At 42.9% G+C, this 19,981-nt stretch overlaps 1 protein-coding gene and 1 long non-coding RNA gene across 6 annotated transcripts in view; both read left to right on the plus strand.

The window, feature by feature from the left end:
* LOC310657941 overlaps positions 1-19,981 on the plus strand; it is a 194,110-nt gene that overhangs the window by 148,940 nt on the left and 25,189 nt on the right. The gene's annotated exons all lie outside the window — the stretch shown is intronic.
* The window catches only part of SLC2A9 (solute carrier family 2 member 9), an 89,011-nt gene that overhangs the window by 43,841 nt on the left and 25,189 nt on the right, over positions 1-19,981 (plus strand). For all 5 annotated transcript variants that reach the window (XM_083399049.1, XM_083399048.1, XM_083399050.1 and 2 more), the window contains 4 exons: positions 2,735-2,833; positions 9,129-9,289; positions 11,421-11,545; positions 12,295-12,440. In XM_083399049.1, coding sequence (XP_083255175.1) covers positions 2,735-2,833; positions 9,129-9,289; positions 11,421-11,545; positions 12,295-12,440 — 531 coding nt within the window. The remainder of the gene's footprint in view (positions 1-2,734; positions 2,834-9,128; positions 9,290-11,420; positions 11,546-12,294; positions 12,441-19,981) is intronic.

The raw sequence follows: 19,981 nt of genomic DNA on the forward strand, positions 1-19,981 counted from the left end.
CAGCATGGTATGCATGAACAGGAACAGTACCATACATCTACCCCTGCAGAATTTTGACAATTACTGGTGTAACATGTGCACACACCATATATTTAAAGCACATTCTTCCACCCAAGAATCCTGGAAACTATTGTTTGTCTCCCACAGAGCTGCAGTTTAGCAAACTACAGTTCCCAGAATTTTATGGGTGGGGTATTCTTGAAATCCAGAGTGCATATATGTACCGTATTTTTTGCTCTATAAGACTCACTTTTTCCCTCCTAAAAAGTAAGGGGAAATGTGTGTGCGTCTTATGGAGCGAATGCAGGCTGCGCAGCTATCCCAGAAGCCAGAACAGCAAGAGGAATCGCTGCTTTCGCTGCACAGTGATCCCTCTTGTTGTTCTGGCTTCTGAGATTCAGAATATTTTTTTCTTGTTTTCCTCCTCCAAAAACTAGGTGCGTCTTATGGTCTGGTGCATCTTATAGAGCGAAAAATATGATAATCAGCAGTTAAAGGAATAAGCTAGGAAGTTCTCCCTTCAAATCATGATGAGGATGAGTCTTAAACTCGCCAGCTGCCTTGTGTACACACCCGTCCTCTGAGCCACACTCCCTGTTTTACATGCAGGGCCACAGCTGTGGGGAGGGCTCAGGGAGATTCCAGCTATCTTCCCCAAATTTTCAGTTTATTTTTAAAATAAAAGCCCTTTTATATGTGCAGATGGTATTGTGAATGAACCTGCAGTGCCTGGGCAACGAGGGCAAAGAAACTGCAATAATTCATAAGCATTGGGCCCTTATTTTTACATTTCAGAAAAAGCCACTTCCAGACCTGGCCCAGGAGGTGGGGTTGCGGGCTTCACGCAAAGCCCGGGGCTGCAGGCAGCTCTGCGCAGCGATCGGGAGCCCGGCGCGACTGAAGCCTGGACTTCGCGCCAGGCTCCTGAGGACTGTGCAGAGCTTCAGCGAAAGCCTGCATTCGCCCCATTGGACGCACACACATTTCCCCTTCATTTTTGGAGGGGGAAAAGTGCGTCCTATAGGGCGAAAAATACGGTAATTGGAACCTCTACATCTTTTGAAGAATGTGGAGTAGTGAGTTTCGCCTTACAGCAATCCTTCAAGGTTTGTTAAATTTTGTCTGTGCCATGGAAATACTGGCCCGTCTTAAGGTATCAATCTCATCCTCCATCTGCCTTCTGTTTATTTATTTGTATGTACATCATGCATTCGAACACCCAGTGTTGGTGCTTTGCTAACAAACTATGACAGGCTATTATTAGCACAAAATCTGGACTTTAGGCTTGGTGAAACACAGTATGCTGAGTTCATGGTTACCAGCAATCAGATACATTACCTATGGACTTTTCATAACTCTGCTGTGTTGTCACTTTAATCAAATCCATCACCATGACAATAGGTCGGCCCAAATGACACCTGGCAATGGACAGGTGCCAGAAAACTGGTGAAAGCTGAGCTGTTGCATCGCCAAAGTGAAGATGAGAGAAGGAACCGTCACAGTTACCCGCTCTCTGGAAATGGCTGCTTGAAAAACACTTCTACGAAAATCTGTATGAGACGATGAAGCACAGTTAAAATCTCATTTCTAATCTGAAACTCTCAGGGAGTCTGCTCTAATGCCTGACAGTGGATTAGAGCGAACAAATTGGTGTGGGCATGTTTCTAGGCTGTCTAGCTACTTATTAAGAGAAAGTTACACATTTTTAAATAGCATTTAAGACGTTTTTTATCCTGCCCTTCAGCCAACTGGTTCCCATGGTGCTTTATGACACAACCTTACGAGACAGTTCAAAAGTGGTTGTGTTTCTTTAATAGTTTAATAAAAGCTTACTTTGACAACCACAGAAGCTTGTGGGACTGTGGAAAGGTTCCGAGGGCATTTTGCCAATCCTCTTATGAAAAATGGCAGGGCCAGGCTGGGATTTGCAAGTTTTGAAGAAATTTCCAAGGGCATGTTGATCAAAAGTTGCTAATGTGTTCCTTAAAACAATACATACCCGGAAGTCGTAAGCTTGGATCAGGACATGAGTCGGGTCTTGTTTATTAATGTGTGAGGGCCAATTAATGAGTGAAATGGCTAGTTTAGGACATGTGTTTGAAGCTGATTTGGGTCAGCTATATTACTGTGACAGGAAGTGGAAATGAATGCAGATTTATTTAAATGCATTTACTTGTTTGTTTGATTGATTGATTTCTCAATTTAAAGGCTGAGCAATGAGCAACATCCCTACATAGTATGCTTGTGCAAACATTTTGAAGAAGATATTTTCAGTACCTGCTATGCCAGAATATTTCAGTTAACTGGAAGAATTTATGTTTATGATGTCTTTTGATTATGAAAGAAGATATAATAATGTTTTAAATACAGATGCTTATTCTAAAATTATGATTTCTTATTGTACTAGTTATAGCTCATATAGAATTTGGCAGGGTATCCCCCCCACCTTTATTTCTACAAACAGTGCTCAAAAGATACGGTACTTGTTCCAAAGGCTGGGTTTTAAAGCATCCTTTGTTGTAAAAACCGTAAACCATATTTTTATTAAAAGCCATGTGTGGTTTGGCCTCACCTGGTCTCCTCTTTTTCCTTTGAAAAGAGTGAATGGGGCAACTCAATTAGATGGGGCGGCATATAAATAAATTATTATTATTATTATTATTATTATTATTATTATTATTATTATTGATTTACAATATCTCAACCGTTTCCATTCTTCTTTTTTTCATGTTAGGACTGGTCTGCTAGTCTCATTGTTGCTTCTTTGGCCGGAGCCTTTGGGTCCTCCTTCCTGTACGGCTACAACCTTTCGGTAGTGAATGCTCCAACTGTGGTGAGTGAATAAAAGTCCTCAAACCTCTAAGTCCAGGTTGGCTCAGTTTGGTGCAATCTCTCTTGTTACATATGGGATTGTTAGTTTGATGGAGAAACAGAATCTTACTTTATCAACCGCCAGCCACTGCAATTTATATACATAGCACATCAAACTTTGAAAGTTACCGAGTTAACAATCATACAAATTTGAGTCTTAAGTGCCACAGTGACCCTTATTTTCATGTCAGCTGCTGAAAAATCTGTGGGCTTGATTGTCACCTCATTGTCTCAGCCTGCAAGGGAGAAAAGCCACGTCAAAATCAGCTAAATGCCCAAGTGAGATTATTATAGTGGAGTAATTAGCTCTTTCCACAAATATCTGTAAAAGGAGTTGAAATAGCAATACTTCACTTCTTGGTCTTTTGACAAAGAACAAGCATAGTTTTAAGATTAATTTATCCTCACTTACTTTGCATCATACCAAATATCTTCTAATATTCAAAGCAGTGTGGTGTAATGGTTAAGAGCGGTGGACTCGTAATCTGGGGAGCCGGGTTCACATCTCTGCTCCTCCACTTGCAGCTGCTGGGTGACCTTGGACTAGTCGCACTTCTTTGAAGTCTCTCAGCCCCACTCACCTCACAGAGTGTTTGTTGTGGGGGAGGAAGGGAAAGGAGAATGTTAGCCGCTTTGAGACTCCTGAAGGGGAGTGAAAGGCGGGATATCAAATCCAAACTCCTCTTCTTCTTCTTCTATGACAATAAAGATGATATTATTATTATTATTATTATTATTATTATTATTATTATTATTATTATTATTCTAAATAAACTGCAAACCTTGTTGTAGCCATTCATTCATTTATATTTTTGTAATTAAAAGGAACCATGCCCTAAGTCCAGTAGAGGGCAATATAACCGCAACATTTCACATGTAGTACAGTAGAAGCTCAGTTGTCAAACATAATCCATTCCAGAAGACCGTTCAACTTCCAAAACATTCAACAACCGAGGCTCAGTGGACGGTTGATAAAATCATTTGGGGAAAAATGGAGAAACACACCTCAGAAGCCATTCAACTTCTGAGGCACATTTGAAAACGGAAGCATTCACTTCTGGGTTGTTGACGTTTGAAAACAGAAACGTTTGACTTCGGAAGCATTTGACAACCTAGGTTCCATTGTATGTTTATTTCTGGTATTTCTTACCTCCCAGGGCAAGTTACATGAACTAAAATACAATCACAAAATAAAGCATAATCAAACTATAAAACAAGAACAATATTGGTCATCATCATCATTATATTTGTACAGTGGTGCCTCGCAAGACAAAATTAATTCGTTCCGCGAGTCTCTTCGTCTAGCGGTTTTTTCGTCTTGCGAAGCAACCCTATTAGCGGCTTAGCGGATTAGCGGTTTAGCGGCTATTAGCGGCTATTAAAGGCTTAAGGGATTAGCGGATTAGCTGCTAAAAGGCTATTAGTGGTTTAGTGGCTTAGAAAAAGGGGGTGGGGAGCGAAAAAAAATCTCAAGACTCACAATACATTTTTGTCTTGCGAAGCAAGCCCATAGGGAAATTTGTCCTGCGAAGCCATCGAAAAACGGAAAACCCTTTCGTCTAGCGGGTTTTCCGTCTTGCGAGGCATTCGTCTTGCGGGGTACCACTGTACCCCCACCCATCTGACTGGTTTGCCCCAGCTACCCTGGGTGGCTTCCAACATATATAAAAACACAATGAAACAGCAAACGTTACAAACTTCCCTATACAGTGCTGCCTTCAGAAAGAATTGTTTCTCTCTTTGACATCTGATGGGAGGGTGTTCCACAGGGCAGGTGCCACTACCAAGAAGGCCCTCTGCTGCATTCCTTGTAGCTTCACTTCTCACAGTGAGGGAACCACCAGAAGGCCCTTGGAGCTGGATCTCAGTATCTGAACTAAGTGATGGGGGTTTAAACAGGGCTGAGGCCATTTAGGGCATTAAAGGTCATCACAAACACTTTGAATTGTTCTCAGAAACATATTTTGAGCCAATGTAGATGCTTTAGGTCTGTTGCTATCCCAGTGACCACTGCCAGTCAGCAGTGTAGCTGCCACATTCTGCATTAATTGTAGTTGCCAGAATCTGGCTATGAGATTAACCCCACCCAGTGGACCAGAATATGGTCTAAACCCCCCTTTAAATCCATATCAACGAAAAGGAAAGAACTCACTCTGAAACTCACCTACAGGTGGTACCTAACACCAAAAAAACTAGCATTAATGAGCCCAGGAACCTCACCTAAATGCTGGAGAGTGTGCACCTCCACAGGCACATACCTCCACATGTGGTGGGAATGCCCCAAAATCCAACTATTCTGGACAACAGCCATACAAGAAATAAGTAAAATAACCAAGCAAGTACTAGAAATCACCCCAGAATTGGCCCTACTAAACATCTTCCAAGACAATAATGCTCATTTACACCACAAAAAACTCATAACCCGCCTACTTTCAGCAGCCAGAGGCATCATAGCCAGACACTGGAGAGACCTGTCAGGAGTAAGCATGGACCGATGGTACCGAATAGTATGGGAAACAGCCTTATTAGGAAAAACTAACCAGTAAACTGAAACTGACACGGGGACAAATAGAAGAAGACGCCTTCACCCTGGTATGGCTCCCCTTTATCACATACACAGCCCAACAAGACAACAACAAAAATCCACCAATAGCATACGAATCAATATGGCTAGCCTGATCCAAAACACCCACCCACCCCACTCACACATGAAAACAAAGACCACCACAGCCAACCACAAATGAATAACAACACCCTAGGCCAACCCCAACCTCTCTCACCACCAAAGGAACACAAGTGAATAGCAGAGAACCTGCACAAGCAACGCTGACACAAAACCCCACACATATATTAAGTAAAACAGAAACATCGCCACCCGACCCCATATGCACTCCGCTTCCTTCTCTTTTCCCCACATATTTTCATGGCACCATTAGATTGCTACTATGCTCTGATTAAACTTATTTTCCATGTCTAGCTAAAAATGGGTTTCAGCATCGGCCTCACTTATCTTGCCCTGCTATCAGCTCTATCAGCCACACAAGTGGTTTGTTGTGAGTACATTGCTTCTTTTTAAGGAGGAGGAAATCCCTGGCAGGGCACCTTGTAAAAAGGTGGTTTTCCTAGGGTGAGGCTCATCCATTGCACTTGCAGGTATGCTGACCCCTACGATTTCTCCAAACATGGGAGATTCAGCTGTATAATTTCTTCCTTTAAAGGAGAAGAAGATAAACTTCTAGGTCTGGTGTTGGTGTTCTCTGCAGTTACAGAAGCAGGTACCAGTGGCTCTGCTGTGAGTTGTTTTTGGTGGTGAAGCTGTTGGCAGATTGTGACAGTGGCTCGTAGGCAGCAGAATAGTACATCATGTGCTTTTGGCAGAGGGCGGGACTGTCATTCCCTCAGAACAGACTCCCCACCCCCCAATCAATAAAGGAAAAGCCAGCCTGCTACCTTTACTGACTAACACAACTAACAACTCAGTCTTGGACACTCCTGAGTACAAAGAGACTTCCAGGTCAATCCACACAGAAAGGAGAGAAAGTTGTATCCCAGAATGAAGAAGAGCAACAGTGGGGAGGGGAGGGCTGAATTTGGGTGGAAGGGGGGGCATAGGCACAGAAGAGGAGTTAAAAGACAGGGGAGAATGAGATAACCCAGAACCCATGATACATTGCAAATACAGCGGTACAAAGGCATGTAATGGATTTAGAAACCCTTTTTGTGCTACTATTGTTTAGTGGAAAGCAGATTTTAGTTTCACATAAGTTGACTTGGCACCCAGTCAGTAGAAATGTGAATATGTTTCCATGGGAAAAGCGAAGACACAAACGACCTACAAGGCAATTTGTGAGATGGATTATCCCCTAGTTACTGGCTCATCTAGGAGCTCCAGGATTGCTTCTATGCCTGGAAGACATCCCACTCTCCAAAAAAATTTAGCAGGCAAAAAATGTCCTTTGATATAACCTTCTAACAGGCACCTGATAGATATTGTTCTCAAACTTGCAGCTACGGAAGCTGATTTAGCAGATCTTACTGCTGCAAAATGCACTCGTTCTGGAAGCCTCAGTAGTTCCACGGCTACCAGGAAGCAAATGGAGAATTGATAGAAGAGTTTGCTCTGCTTTGGGCCTCATATTCTCACCCTCATTGCTCCTGTGGCAGAGTCTGTCGCTTTGGGGAGTTCTAGTTAACAGCAACGATGCTCTATTGGATGTATGGAGTGACCTCACTGCCTGTGTGTCCTTTTCTGCCCTTCCTATGGATTTCATACCCATTGGCTCTCTGCAGTCCACCAGGCTTCACTTAATGCCTACTCTATCTATTCTCCTTTAAAAACAATTATTCAGCTCTCCCAACTTGGCTCAGATGCTTGTTTGCTTTATTATTTATTTACTCATTTTTATCCTGCCTTTTGCCATCGGGTGGTTTCCACTTCCATAAAATAAAGCACCTTGTAAAATACAACAAAAAAATGGGAGGACATCATTGAAACGGCAGTGACTCCCAGGCTTCCAGCGTTCGCATAGAAACACCTGGAAGTGGGGTCCCTCTCCCAGTGCCTAGCTGACATAGGCCTTTTCCTCTGTGGTTTTGGCTTCTTTGATTGGCTGCTGTGTTCTGCTGTGGTTTATTTTTACTCCATCCTCATTTAAGCAATTAAAAACACTTTCACCCTCAGACCCTGGGAGCCAAACGGGATGTTCCCAGGCTTGGTGGCTTTCTCTCAGAGGTCAGTTTAACAGCTGCTCTGCAACCTTTTCCATAAGTACCAGCAGTCTGGCTCCATTCTCTGCTTGCTGGCTCTGAACATCAAAAAAAGGTAGCGGAGCAACTTTTAAACTCACCCCTGGGGGAATGCGGACAGAAGCTGGCAAGCATCTGGTTTGGGAGGAATCTTCCCTAGGAAATGTAGCCTGCTGTTTGGAAACAAATTGAGAGCATATGGGTTTTCAGATGGAAATCAGTCAGTCTTGCATTGCATCACAGCAGTTAAAGCTTAGCACATACCTGCCAGAAGCAGTGTGCCAGGTTCTGCATGCCCAGCTGTTTCTGATATAGCACATAGTATAGTTTGCTATTATTCAGCTGGAATGCTGGAATTAGTCATGGTGCAGTTGTGTTTATCTCGCACCTTTGACCCCATTACTTGCACTTTGCTTGCTGGTGAAATCCATTACATGCTTCAACAGTTTATCCAGTAAACATTGGCAGTAGTACATTCAGCAGGTGATATCTTTGGCCTCTCTCCTGTAGAATTGTGGCAGGTTAGGTGGCTGTAAGAAACAGGTACTTTTACTGTACAGTACTTTTATCATGCTACCGACAGCAGCACCAGTCCCTCCAGTAGCAACCTGAGGGGATGAGTGCTTCTCTGTCTGGAAGTGAAATGCGGGCACCCAGAAGTATTTGTTCAAGCCACTCCCAAGGGCAGCCTTTGCCAACCTGTTTTTTGGACTATAACTCCTGTCAGCCCCAGGCAGTTCCAGGTAATTACATAACCCCTATCAGTACATTCCGGGTGTTATTTTGGAGCAATTTGAAGGCTATAACCTTCAAGCAGTGGGAATGATACAATCAGCATTGCTCTTAGGGGACAGAAGTTTCAAACATCGGCAGCTCATAAAAGTCGTAATTTATTAATTTTCAGTATGGAGCTTGTGAGTTTCATGAAATACCACAAAATAGCAAATAGCACCATGCTATTGTAAATGGCTGTTTGGTTTGCCACCCTGGGTGCGTTGCCAGGACCGTTCAGTAGTATAAATGCTTTACTATAATATTGGACTATATTGTTAACGTTAAACACAAGATAACTGGCAGCTTCACAAAGAGCTCTGGCACATTATTGCTCAAGGATCAGCCTTCAGAAACTGCTTTCATTAAACGTTGTAGAAAAAAAGCACAATCTCAATACAGTTAATAAGAGCTGGCAGAATGTCAGTCATCAGAACACACGTAGTGTCCGTGTTCATTAGTGTCTCCAGACTTTTCATTTGGCACGATTCTTGGCCATGTGGAAAGTGCCCTCCATCTATGCCCTGTGCTCATTGATTGTGTGCACCAGTATATTAGTTTGTATTAAATTTGGGGTTTAGTTGTTGTTTTTAAGGACACAAAATATAACTTGAAATTTTTAAAAACGAAAGTATCAGTTTAAATAAACCTGACTTGAAATTTAAAATGGTAGATTTCAAATGATATTAATCTGTACTGGACATCATGGTTCTAATCACTTTAAATGTTTTTGTTTGTAGTTTGTAAAGAAGTTTTACAATGAAACTTGGGAAAGAAGATATAACCAGTCCATTCCAGAAGAAACGGTTACCCTGCTCTGGACTATATCGGTTTCTATTTTTGCCATTGGTGGGCTTGTGGGGGCTTTAATTGTTACTCCAGCTGTCAAGTATTTTGGCCGGTAAGCAAATAAATGTGTCTTGTCACTTCCTTTTCTTTTCTTTTGTAATATGATGACTCAAAAGCAAGAAAAACAAATGCTTTTCTCTACTTTGCACTTCTTTTTACTTCAGAACTGTATATGCAAGACTCCTGCCTTTAAAAATGTAATCTAGGTACAGTGGTGCCTCGCAAGACGAAAAGAATCCGTTCCGTGAGTCTCTTCGTCTAGTGGTTTTTTCGTCTTGCGAAGCAACCCCATTAGCGGATTAGCGCTATTAGCGGTTTAGCGGCTATTAGTGGCTATTAAAGGCTTAAGGGATTAGCAGATTAGCTGCTAAAAGGCTATTAGCAGCTTAGTGCCTTAGAAAAAGGGGGTGGGGAGCGGAAAAAAAACCCCAGGAATCGCAAGACATTTTCGTCTTGCGAAGCAAGCCCATAGAGAAATTCGTCCTGCGAAGCACCTCCAAAACGGAAAACCCTTTCGTCTAGCGGGTTTTCTGTCTTGCGAGGCATTCGTCTTGTGGGGCACCACTGTACTTCCCAAGATCAAATAGTTATGGTTACATTGACACCAAGTAATAACTTATATGAAGAAATGAATGAGGTTTTTAAAAAATCAAAATAGAAGGGTTCCCCCTTCTATATGGTCATGCTGCTTCTTCGATATTTGGTCTTATTAATGAGCTAATTTTTATCATTTAAATGTTACCAATAATGCAAAAGTGGAAAGCTGCATGTTTTGTGCTGTATCTTTCATGCTGCACTGAACATTGTCATATTGTGTGTGTCTGTGAGAAGATGCTCAGTTGGCCACTTCCCTATTGGAACATCAGAAAATCACCTTTAAAAATGTGTCATGTGAATATATGAAGCGGCCTTCAGCTGAATCAGAGAGACTTGATCTAGTTTAACAAAGTTTATCTGCGTCCCACTGTGTCTGGAGATCCCAGGATTGAACCTTCTGAATGCAAAGCACGTGATCTGCATCCCCTGTTCAGATAGCGAGTGAGGCCATTTCACACATGATGCAACAACAAACCTAGATTAGCCACTTAAATCAACAGGGAACAATAGCCAGTACGGTTTCTCTGATGGATGCACCTGCATAACATCGGGGTTTCCAAACGCCTAGATGAGTCGCAGTGAGAGATTTTCTACCCAGGTCTTTTCTTGACAGCATTTCCAGTTCGATATCCAACATAGTGGTGAGCCTGTCAGACAGCATGGTGACAAATTGTGCACATAGTGATAAATGAAGAAGAGTTGTTTCCAAGAAACTGTCTAGACCTAAAACCATACCAATCTGGTACTGTCTAGATCTAAACCCATACCAATCTGGTACTGAAGTACTCATATCTTTGTAGTCAGTCGTGGGCAGAAGGTACCCTGGAATCTACAGGTGATTTTGAAGTAGATTAGCAAGGATTTCCGACCTCCAATTGATCTGTCTGTGACTGATTGCTGGCTGCACCTTTCCATCTAAGTTAATAAACATGCACATTGGAGTATGTTCACAAAGGACCAAACCGTACTTCAAGTTATGTACTTTGTTAGCCACATAACCGTATCTTTGAAGTGCATGGTTTTTTTCAGCCGCTTCAGTGCCTGTGTTTGGATATTTCCTGGAGGTCGTAGGTGCAGCTGCCTTGCATTTAAGAACCAGCTGTGTCTTTAAAGGCACAACAATGCCACCCAAAATGGCTGTCCTGTGTTGAGCTTGCCCACGATCTCTTGAGTCCACCATTACCTCATCCAGATATCCTTGTGCCATGTGTTTTCTCCTCCCATGCCAGCAGATGCCAGTGATGGCAGTGTGGAGAAATACACAGACTGATGTCATAAGACTTATTCTGGGTGCAGTAGATGTTCCAGAGGGTGAGGGAAGGACCCGGCATAAGGCCACCATTTTGCCAAGTGACTGGTGTTTCTTGCAGCATGTAGTTTCACCCTTGCTATGCCCTTGCCCATTGATTCAGTGAAGAATGCCTGTTTAGTGCATCTTTGGTATATTGCATAAAGCATGCCACCTTTGACTTCTGTCGTGTTTGCAATTGCTACTGAAGTATTTTAATCACAAATGTGGTTGACTGTGTATGTGAAAAGCTGCTGTTTAGCTGATGCTGCAAACATGTAATGTTGTTTTCTCTTAGGAAGCGTACACTGCTGCTAAATAATGTGTTTGCCATTGTGGCTGCCTTGCTGATGGCATTCTCTCAACTGGCAGGAGTCCTTGAAATGATTATTCTGGGCCGATTCATAATGGGTATTGATGCAGGTATGGTTTTGTATTTGTTGCATTTGCATGCCAAGTATATTCTGAGCAATCCCTGTTACCCCAGAGCCGGATATTTCAGTTGAACTTGCTGAGATTGAAGAAGGGTCAGAGACCCCAAATGCTTAAAAATAGAATGTATCAGCAAGAGCCAGGCTGCGGGATGCGGTTTCTTGGCAGAGGATATATCAGTCACCAGAACGTTGTAATCCTTCTCAAAACAGAGTAGGTTAGCTGATTTCTCTGCTTATCCCTTGCGTGGGAAAGGAGATTTCCCGATCTCAAGAAGAACCTCATAACATTATATCCAGGGCATTGCAATCTTTTTGTGAACATTTTGCAAAGACCTAAAGCGCTCTGATGAATGAGCACTTCCAGGAGAACTGAGAAAAATGTGTTCTGCAAATTATGGCCTGGTTACAGCAGAGTATACAACACAGTATGCAAAGGTGGGCCTCCATGACTAAATTTGAATAGTGGCTTCTTACACTTTCTAAAAATATCGGAAGTTTTCTAATTTTGCTTATATAGTTCTTTAGGAACACATGGGTTACTTTGCTGGTAAATGCTTCTGCATAGGAATAAAAAATAGTGAAAGAAATCATATTAAATACTGCTAAATATATATAACATGTTTCATATCTTCCTACTTACCTATATGAAGATAGTAGCTTTAACAATGCTTGATAATATTTTAGATTTTAAACTTCTTTTACCGAAAAGCTGTCTTTTATCTCTGCCCCCTTTCACAGGTGTATCTCTGAGTGCCCTCCCTATGTATTTGAGTGAAATTTCACCCAAACAGATCCGTGGTTCATTAGGACAAATTACAGCAATCCTCATCTGCGTTGGTGTCTTCAGTGGACAAGTTTTAGGACTACCAGAGATATTTGGGAAGGTCTGTAATATTCTGAAATACACTTTTACTGTCGTAATGAAGCTGAGTTAGAATCCTAGAATTGTACAGTCGGAAGCGCAGCTGGGAGTCATCTGGTCCCAACCCCTTTGCAATGCAGGAATCCTGGGGCACACTCAGCTCAGGGGGGAGATAGACCAGACAGCACTCAAGACAAAGTATTGTCCATGACAACTGTCCTTAGCCACAGACAAATTTTTCCCCCAATAACCAGATTCTCCATAGCCCAGACAGACACATAGTTCCTCTTTTCCAAACTCCCACAAGGATAGAATTCTGCAATACTAGGCAAACAGTAAATAAGAAAGCTGCAAACGAGCTATCCCCATGCATGTGCTCATAAGTTCAATATTTACCGACTAGAGGAACATGAGGGCGCATAAGGGGTGTGACAGCGGCCACAGAACTTTTCTCAGTTTGGGTGCAACCTGCCATTAGCATGGAAAGGGAAACCCCAGTAACAGTGGCATGTGACCGAAGGTGCCGGCCATCAGCTGCAAATTCACCCTTAAAACCTTTGGAGCAAACAGCAACTATTCATGCCAACTATAAATGATAAGTGTGCAAAGCAGTTGAAGTGCAACAAAGGTCTGAATCAGGTTAGGAGTTGCCCTTCTGGAAGAGGCCACAGGTCTTGGATATAGCAAGCCTAACTTCAGACTGCAACGGACAACAGGTGTTATGACCACATGATGGCGATATTGCTCTGAGTAAATGCATCTGATACGTTGAGCGGTTTTTTTATCTCAATATGTTATTCTTTATTCATTTATTCCGGCATTGATCTTTAGTGTCCATATATAGCAGATGCATGGAATTGGAATGGGTAAAAAGCATGAGGCAGCTTGAGATTAAGTGGCGCCCTAGGCAGACATCTGAAACGGGATGTGAAGTTGAAAGGGATCAAAAACAATCTGTTAAATGCAGCTCCTTGCTTCAAGGCAAGATAGTCCCCCCAAAGAGGAGGCTTTTGTCAGGGGCTTTGAGGTCCTCTCTGCAGCCACAGCATCCTTTTCGTGCTTCACTCAGATTCTTCATCTTCACAGCTAGCAAGCCATGCCCTTGAAGGACAAGGGGACTCTCCTGCAAACCTCTGCAGCTACTTCAACTCATTCCTTAGCCAGGCAAAAAGTGTAGAAGTTGCAGTTTGCAACCAAGGAGAATGTCTGGGCTGGCGTAATTTGTTGGCTGGGGGCAGCGGGGTAACTGTTCTGGAATGTGGGGAGGTTTTGGAGGTCAACATGTATTGAACAGGATTTGTATACTGCTTAATTGTAAATAAAACCTCTAAGCAGGTTAGCAAAAATTAGCAATGGGTGATATTCAATGCTAGTCCTACTAAGAGTCCTCATTGAGTTTAATAGATATGAATAACACAAATGTGAGCAAGTCTATTCTGAATACAAACCCATATATTCTGGAAAGCTGTTTGTTCACTGTGTGTTTAAGAGGACCCCTCTTAAGATATCATAACCAAATTTTGCATTATGGTTCCAGAGATGGAAGGGCAGGTTCTTGTCTATGTTGGTATGCAGTTGGGTGCCATTTTCCAACTCTTTCAAAACTTCATTGATTTTAATTTCAAAACTGCACTGCTTTTTTGGTCAAGGGTAGAAATAAGTTTGTTTGTTTAAAAAATACAATTATGTATAAAATCAAAAGCTAACATATACATTATGAACTAAAATTAGAGATTAAAATACATGTCATCTTCACATGTCTAGGTAGGTTGCCTAAACAAAAAAGGGTTTAGCAGGTGCTGAGGCGAGTACAGCAAACATACCTGCCTAAAGTCAATGGGCATGGAGTTGTAAAGGCTGTCACACTAAAAGACTGTGGGTAACTCTTGACGTCCTCTTAAGTGGAGCTCAGGACCTGGTACGTGATGCAGGTGCTCTTGAACCAGTTGGTAGCGCTACCATAGTTGCATGAGGGTAGGCAATTGCCAAGAAAATCCCAAACAGTTTTTAGATACGAAATGTGAGGGGCCTGAGAAGCAGAAAGTTGACAGGGGAAAATCATGACTCACGAGGGTCGCCCAAATGCTTGAGAGTTGTTAAGAACCACAATATTACAAGCTCAGCTAGAATGCATACTGAATGCCACAGGTGGCTACTCAGCCCTGGGAAAGGGGGAAAATAATAACAACAACAACAATAATAATAACAATTTATTATTTATACGCCGTCCATCTTAATGGGTTCCGCTGGCTCCCCTGGGTGGCTTCCAACAAATTAAAGCACAGTATGATTGGGGACAGGCAAGTTGTAAAAAGACAGACTAGTAGAGATAAATGGTGAATAATATAGCATTGAGCGCTAACTGCTAGGGCTGGGTGAAATAGCAATATGTCATCCAATGCCAGTCTGAAGTCCATATCATGAAACTAATTTTTGACCTGGCAATACATTGTGGATCATTATATGTGTGTTTCTGTGCTGTTCAAAAATCACGATGCAGGAAAACCTGTGAAGCCAGCCAATGCCTCTATAGCTCCATCCTTATTTCAGACATCATGATATATCAGTATATCGCAGTGTTTAGCTGGTGATGTTTCATGATGCTGAAAACCAGATATCACCCAGCCCTACAAACTCTTCCTCCTACTATTAGCTGCCTCTTCAATGGAAATTATAGGTTAGTCCTTCCTGCTGCCCGAGTCTACTGTGTGGCGACTGTGACCCTCTAGCCCATGGGTAGGCAAACTAAGGCCCAGGGGCCGGATCCAGCCCAATCGCCTTCTAAATCCAGTCCGCGGATGGTCAGCATGTTTTTACATGAGTAGAATGTGTCCTTTTATTTAAAATGCATCTCTGGATTATTTGTGGGGCATAGGAGTTTGTTCATTTTTCCCTCCGAAATATAGTCTGCCCCCCCCCACAAGGTCTGAGGGACAGTGGACCGGCCCCCTGCTGAAAAGGTTTGCTGACCCCTGCTCTAGCCTGCCTGAATTTGACCCACAAGCAGAGAGCAGACATTTTTCATGATTATGCCAATAACTCAAGAAGGTTGTAGAACGGGGTTGGAGGAAAACTTGACTCACACGTACCCTGGACAGCAATCGGTTAAGCAACAGGGCATCAGCAAAAGTCATTTGTAGCATAGTGCAGCGTAATGGACCAGGAAGCCTATTAACACTTAAGGGCATGTTTATAGAATTAAAGCTACATCTTGGAAGGAGGCGCAGGAGAAAACCTCCACGAAATGGCTTCCATTTCTGATTTCAGAGCCCGGGTTAAGCGGGACTCCCTGGTTAGCCTTAACCAAAATGCCATTCAGTTGAGAGTGCTGGTGGGAGTTTGCACTCTGGAAGGGTGGGGTTAATTGCGGTTAAGTAATTGGCAACATTGCATCTCTACCAGACGCATAAGAATGAGGGTGCAAAAAGCAATTAAGGAGCTAAATGGCTCCAGAAGATTAACCATGTTAGCCTGTTGTGTCAAAAAAACAATAACAGATAAGCCTGTGGAACCTTAAAAGACTTGTACTAAATGTATGAGGTGCCAAGAATCATTGGATTTTCCTTCTTTCTTTCTTTCTTTCTTTCTTTCTTTCTTTCTTTCTTTCTTTCTCCTTGCATTATATTGACAAGTGGTAATGAAAATTCCATGCAGGGTTCAGACCTGCCCTGGTAGCGATTGGCCACTGCCAATTTGGGTGGCTTTTAAACCGGACAAATTTGTGGAAGATCTGTTGCTGCTAGCCATTGTCAGAGGCAACATTCACTGGGAATCAGTTGGGGAGAGTGTTGCTGTGGCACAAAGGTCCTGCCCCCTGGCTGGTCACTCTGAGAACAGGGTGCAGGATTAAGTGGGCCTCTGGCTTGACCTCGGAGCTCTTACGTTCTCATGCAACAGGTCAAATGATCTTCTGTATTTGCCCAATTAAGAAATATGCTCACAAAAATGAAAAACTCAACAAATATTCCTCCCCTGCTCCCAATTTTCTAGTAATTTAGTGCCGTCCTAACATGCTATCTTGATTTTCAGTATCAAAAGAAGACAATATGTTTGCATCCCATTCTTCTCAGGTTTGCACAGGCTGTGGGAGCGACAAGGGAGACCCAGTGCCCCTGGCCCATCAGTGCAGCCTGCAACATGGATCCTGAGCCATCACTGAATCTTAGTTCAGGGACCTTAGTTGGGCAGAGGGCTGACCTCCCAGTTGCTGCTAATCCATGTCTCAACATCAGCTTCTCTCCCCCACCCCCACGTTGCACATAAGCAGGCAGCATGGAGGGAAGTATCAGCAGTTTTTCACCGTTTCTAAGCCAGAGGGGGAAAGCTGTAGAGCAATGTTTACTGAAGGAAGGTCAGTGGACCTGAAAGAGAGCCTAAGATGACATGGCTCTTTAGCCTGCGAAGAATGGGGGAAGAACGGCTCTTTTGACACGTAGCCAGTCAATTTAAGGAAAGGTCTGTACGGTATTGCTTTTAAAGGTTTTTTTTAAAAAAATGTTGTGATACACACACAGAGAGAGATGCAAAAGCTCACAATGCTTTGTGAGAGATCATTATGTAAATGCCTTCATTTTGAAATAAGTCAATAAAATAAACATTTTGCGGGCTCTTGGAGGGCAACCGCTGGCAATGCGCTTTCGCTTATTTCCACCTCCAGGTACAGTCATACCTCTTCTTGCGAATGCTTCATGTTGCATTTTTTTGGGTTAAGAATGTGGCAAACTCAGAAGTGTTTACTTCCGGGTTTCGCCGCATGTGCAGAAGCATTTTGCGCAGTTCACGCATACGCAGAAGTGCTCTATCACGCTTCGCACATGCACAGAAGTGCCGCTATGGTTACGGACTTTTTGGGGTGTGAACGACACCCCGGAACGGATTGTGTCTGCAACCAGAGGTACCACTGTATAAGTGAATAATAATAATAAAATTAATAATTTATTATTTATACCCCGCCCATCTGGCTGAGTTTCCCCAGCCACTCTGGGCGGCTCCCATTTAAGTGTTAAAAACAATACAGCATTAAATATTAAAAACTTCCCTAAACAGGGCTGCCTTCAGATGTCTTTTAAAAATAAGATAGCTGCTTATTTCCTTGACACCTGATGGGAGGGTATTCCACAGGGTGGGCGCCACTACCGAGAAGGCCCTCTGCCTGGTTCCCTGTAACTTCACTTCTCACAATGAGGGAAACCCCAGAAGGCCCTCGGCACTGGACCTCAGTGCTTGGGCTATATAGCAACCATATAGGAGAAACTAAAGAGGTTTAACCTGGAGACATCATGCAGTTGGGGGAGAAAGCTGCTCCTTGTGGCCCCAGCCATTGTCTGTAGACCCACCTATTCCTGTGGTCAGCCCACCCTCAGCCCTGTTTTTTATGTGTATTGTGCATGCATGTGGCAGAATGGGGAGAACCAGCATATATATGGTCCTCACAGGTCGATTCCTTGTCCTGCATCAACCTTTACAACCTGCTGTCCTCCACATTGTACCACAGCTGCTGTCAACATGGCCAATGGTCAGAGATGATGGGATTTGTGCCCTCTGAATGTTGTGGACTGCCAGTAGGGTAGGGAAGGTTGTCATACGCTATATGTCTGTCATAGCAGACCTTGAACCTTGACCTTTCCTTTTAGTAGTGCATAATTGGGATACTATTAAGTATGAACTTTGGAGTCATAAATTTCAACACATGAGTTCAAGTTGATCAGTGTCATCTAAGTCTTACCAAGTTGGGGTTTTTTTAACATACATAGTGGGTCTTGATTTCAAATGAGAAAGTATTTTATTTCAGACACTGGCAAATCATCGTTTTTAGTGTTTTAATTCAGCTGCCACTTTATGCCTTTGCAAAGGATGAAATTATGCAAATGGAATAGCATGAATTTGCCCGATTGTTGAATCTGTCACACATGAGTAATACTGCTTAGATAAAGAAATAAAAGACTGCTGAAATTATAGCATATTTCTAATTTGTGTCTCAGATGTATTAAACTGGTAGAAGTATTTGAGTATTTTTAAAAATTGATATAGAATACCTGTCAGAAGGGGGGGAAACAAATAAAAGAATGGGAGAAAGACCGTTCGTCCTGCATTTTAATAGTAAGTAAAACTACTGCTGCAAAATCAAAGTAAGCTATCCAAATAAGCTATAGAGTACTTTATTTATTAGGGTAATACTATCAAATTCACAGGATTTTTTTGTTTTCAAGAAAATAGACCCTTGTGTACTTGATTAGAAAGAAAAGTCATTTAAAAATCATTGGGTTGAAAAAAAAATGCATCTTCAATATTCAAACCAGCTGTGAATCAGGGGCGAAGCTTTATGCTCCAGCACTGGGGGCGGAGAGCAGGCGGGGGCGGGCTGGCGCACGTTCTGGGGGCAGGGCGCCCAGCACGGGCGGGGGGGCAGCTGCGATGGAACCCCACCAGGATCGCACTGCTGGGGGCAGGGTGCTCCCCCTGCCCCCCTCGTCCTCCACCAGTGCTGTGAATTCACTCATTTATATGCAAGTTCTATTAACATTTATTGGACAGAGAAGTGTGGGCAATATACCAGTCCTTGAAGTCAGATATATGAATTGACTGACACGGTTACTAAGAGAGCATTGTGGCTGTTAATAGAGCAACTCTCTATCAATTTGCCTAATCTGTTTTAAAACCGTTTAGTTGCCTCTATTACCACATTGTGGCAGTTGACCCAGTAACTTTTTTGAAGGTAATATTTCACTGAACCTTCCTTGCCACTAAGTTTGATTGGTTCTACTATTGTAAAAGTGGGAGAAAAAAGAATCTCTCCCTGCTCCCCCTAGTCCACCCTTAATTTATAGAATTAATATCCGCTTTATTGCCCCATGCCCCGTAAAGCAAATCCTAAACAATTTCCCCTTTCCTTCTGCTCCAGCCCTTGACCATGTTGGTGACCTTTTTCTATATTTTCTCCAACTCCCATCTTTTTCAAATGTGGGGATGTAAAATGCAATCTGAAAAGCCACTGATAAGTGACCTGACAGTTGACGCCCTGTTTGGGAGGTATCCAGATTGTTTGCAGATGCATGGACACAAATTTCTGGTTAGCGCTCATACACCAGCAGCAACCCTTCTTGGAGTTCAGAGATCCTGCTGCTTCCCATGCCACCAGGAAGTAGCTCATGGTTTATCTGGCTAAAACAAGCCATGAGCCCAGGTTTTGGCATTATAGGATGGACTGGCTTGCTTTCTGGCAGCATGGCAGGAACAGAGAGGGGTAGAGCCAGAACGTTTCAGCAGCATGCACCACTGCACATGAAACCATAGTTTGTTTTTGTGGGATGTGAAACACAACAGCAGTCAAGTACAGCACCCCTAGAGTGGACATAAAAGGGGATGTCTGGACCAGCCAGTCAGAACTTCTTGTTTCTCCTAGGCTGGGACAGACTTCCTCTGCATGTGACTGGAGGTGGGCATGACCTCACCTGTCCAGGTAACAAAAGAGCAGGACTGGTCAACCATATCTCTCTTTCTCTCTGACCACATTCATCAAAGAAGCAACATCTGCTTAGTCTAAGATGCTCTCTTGGCTTGCAG

This window comes from Podarcis tiliguerta, assembly GCF_965153285.1.
Source record: "Podarcis tiliguerta genome assembly, chromosome: 9".
NCBI lineage: Eukaryota > Metazoa > Chordata > Lepidosauria > Squamata > Lacertidae > Podarcis > Podarcis tiliguerta.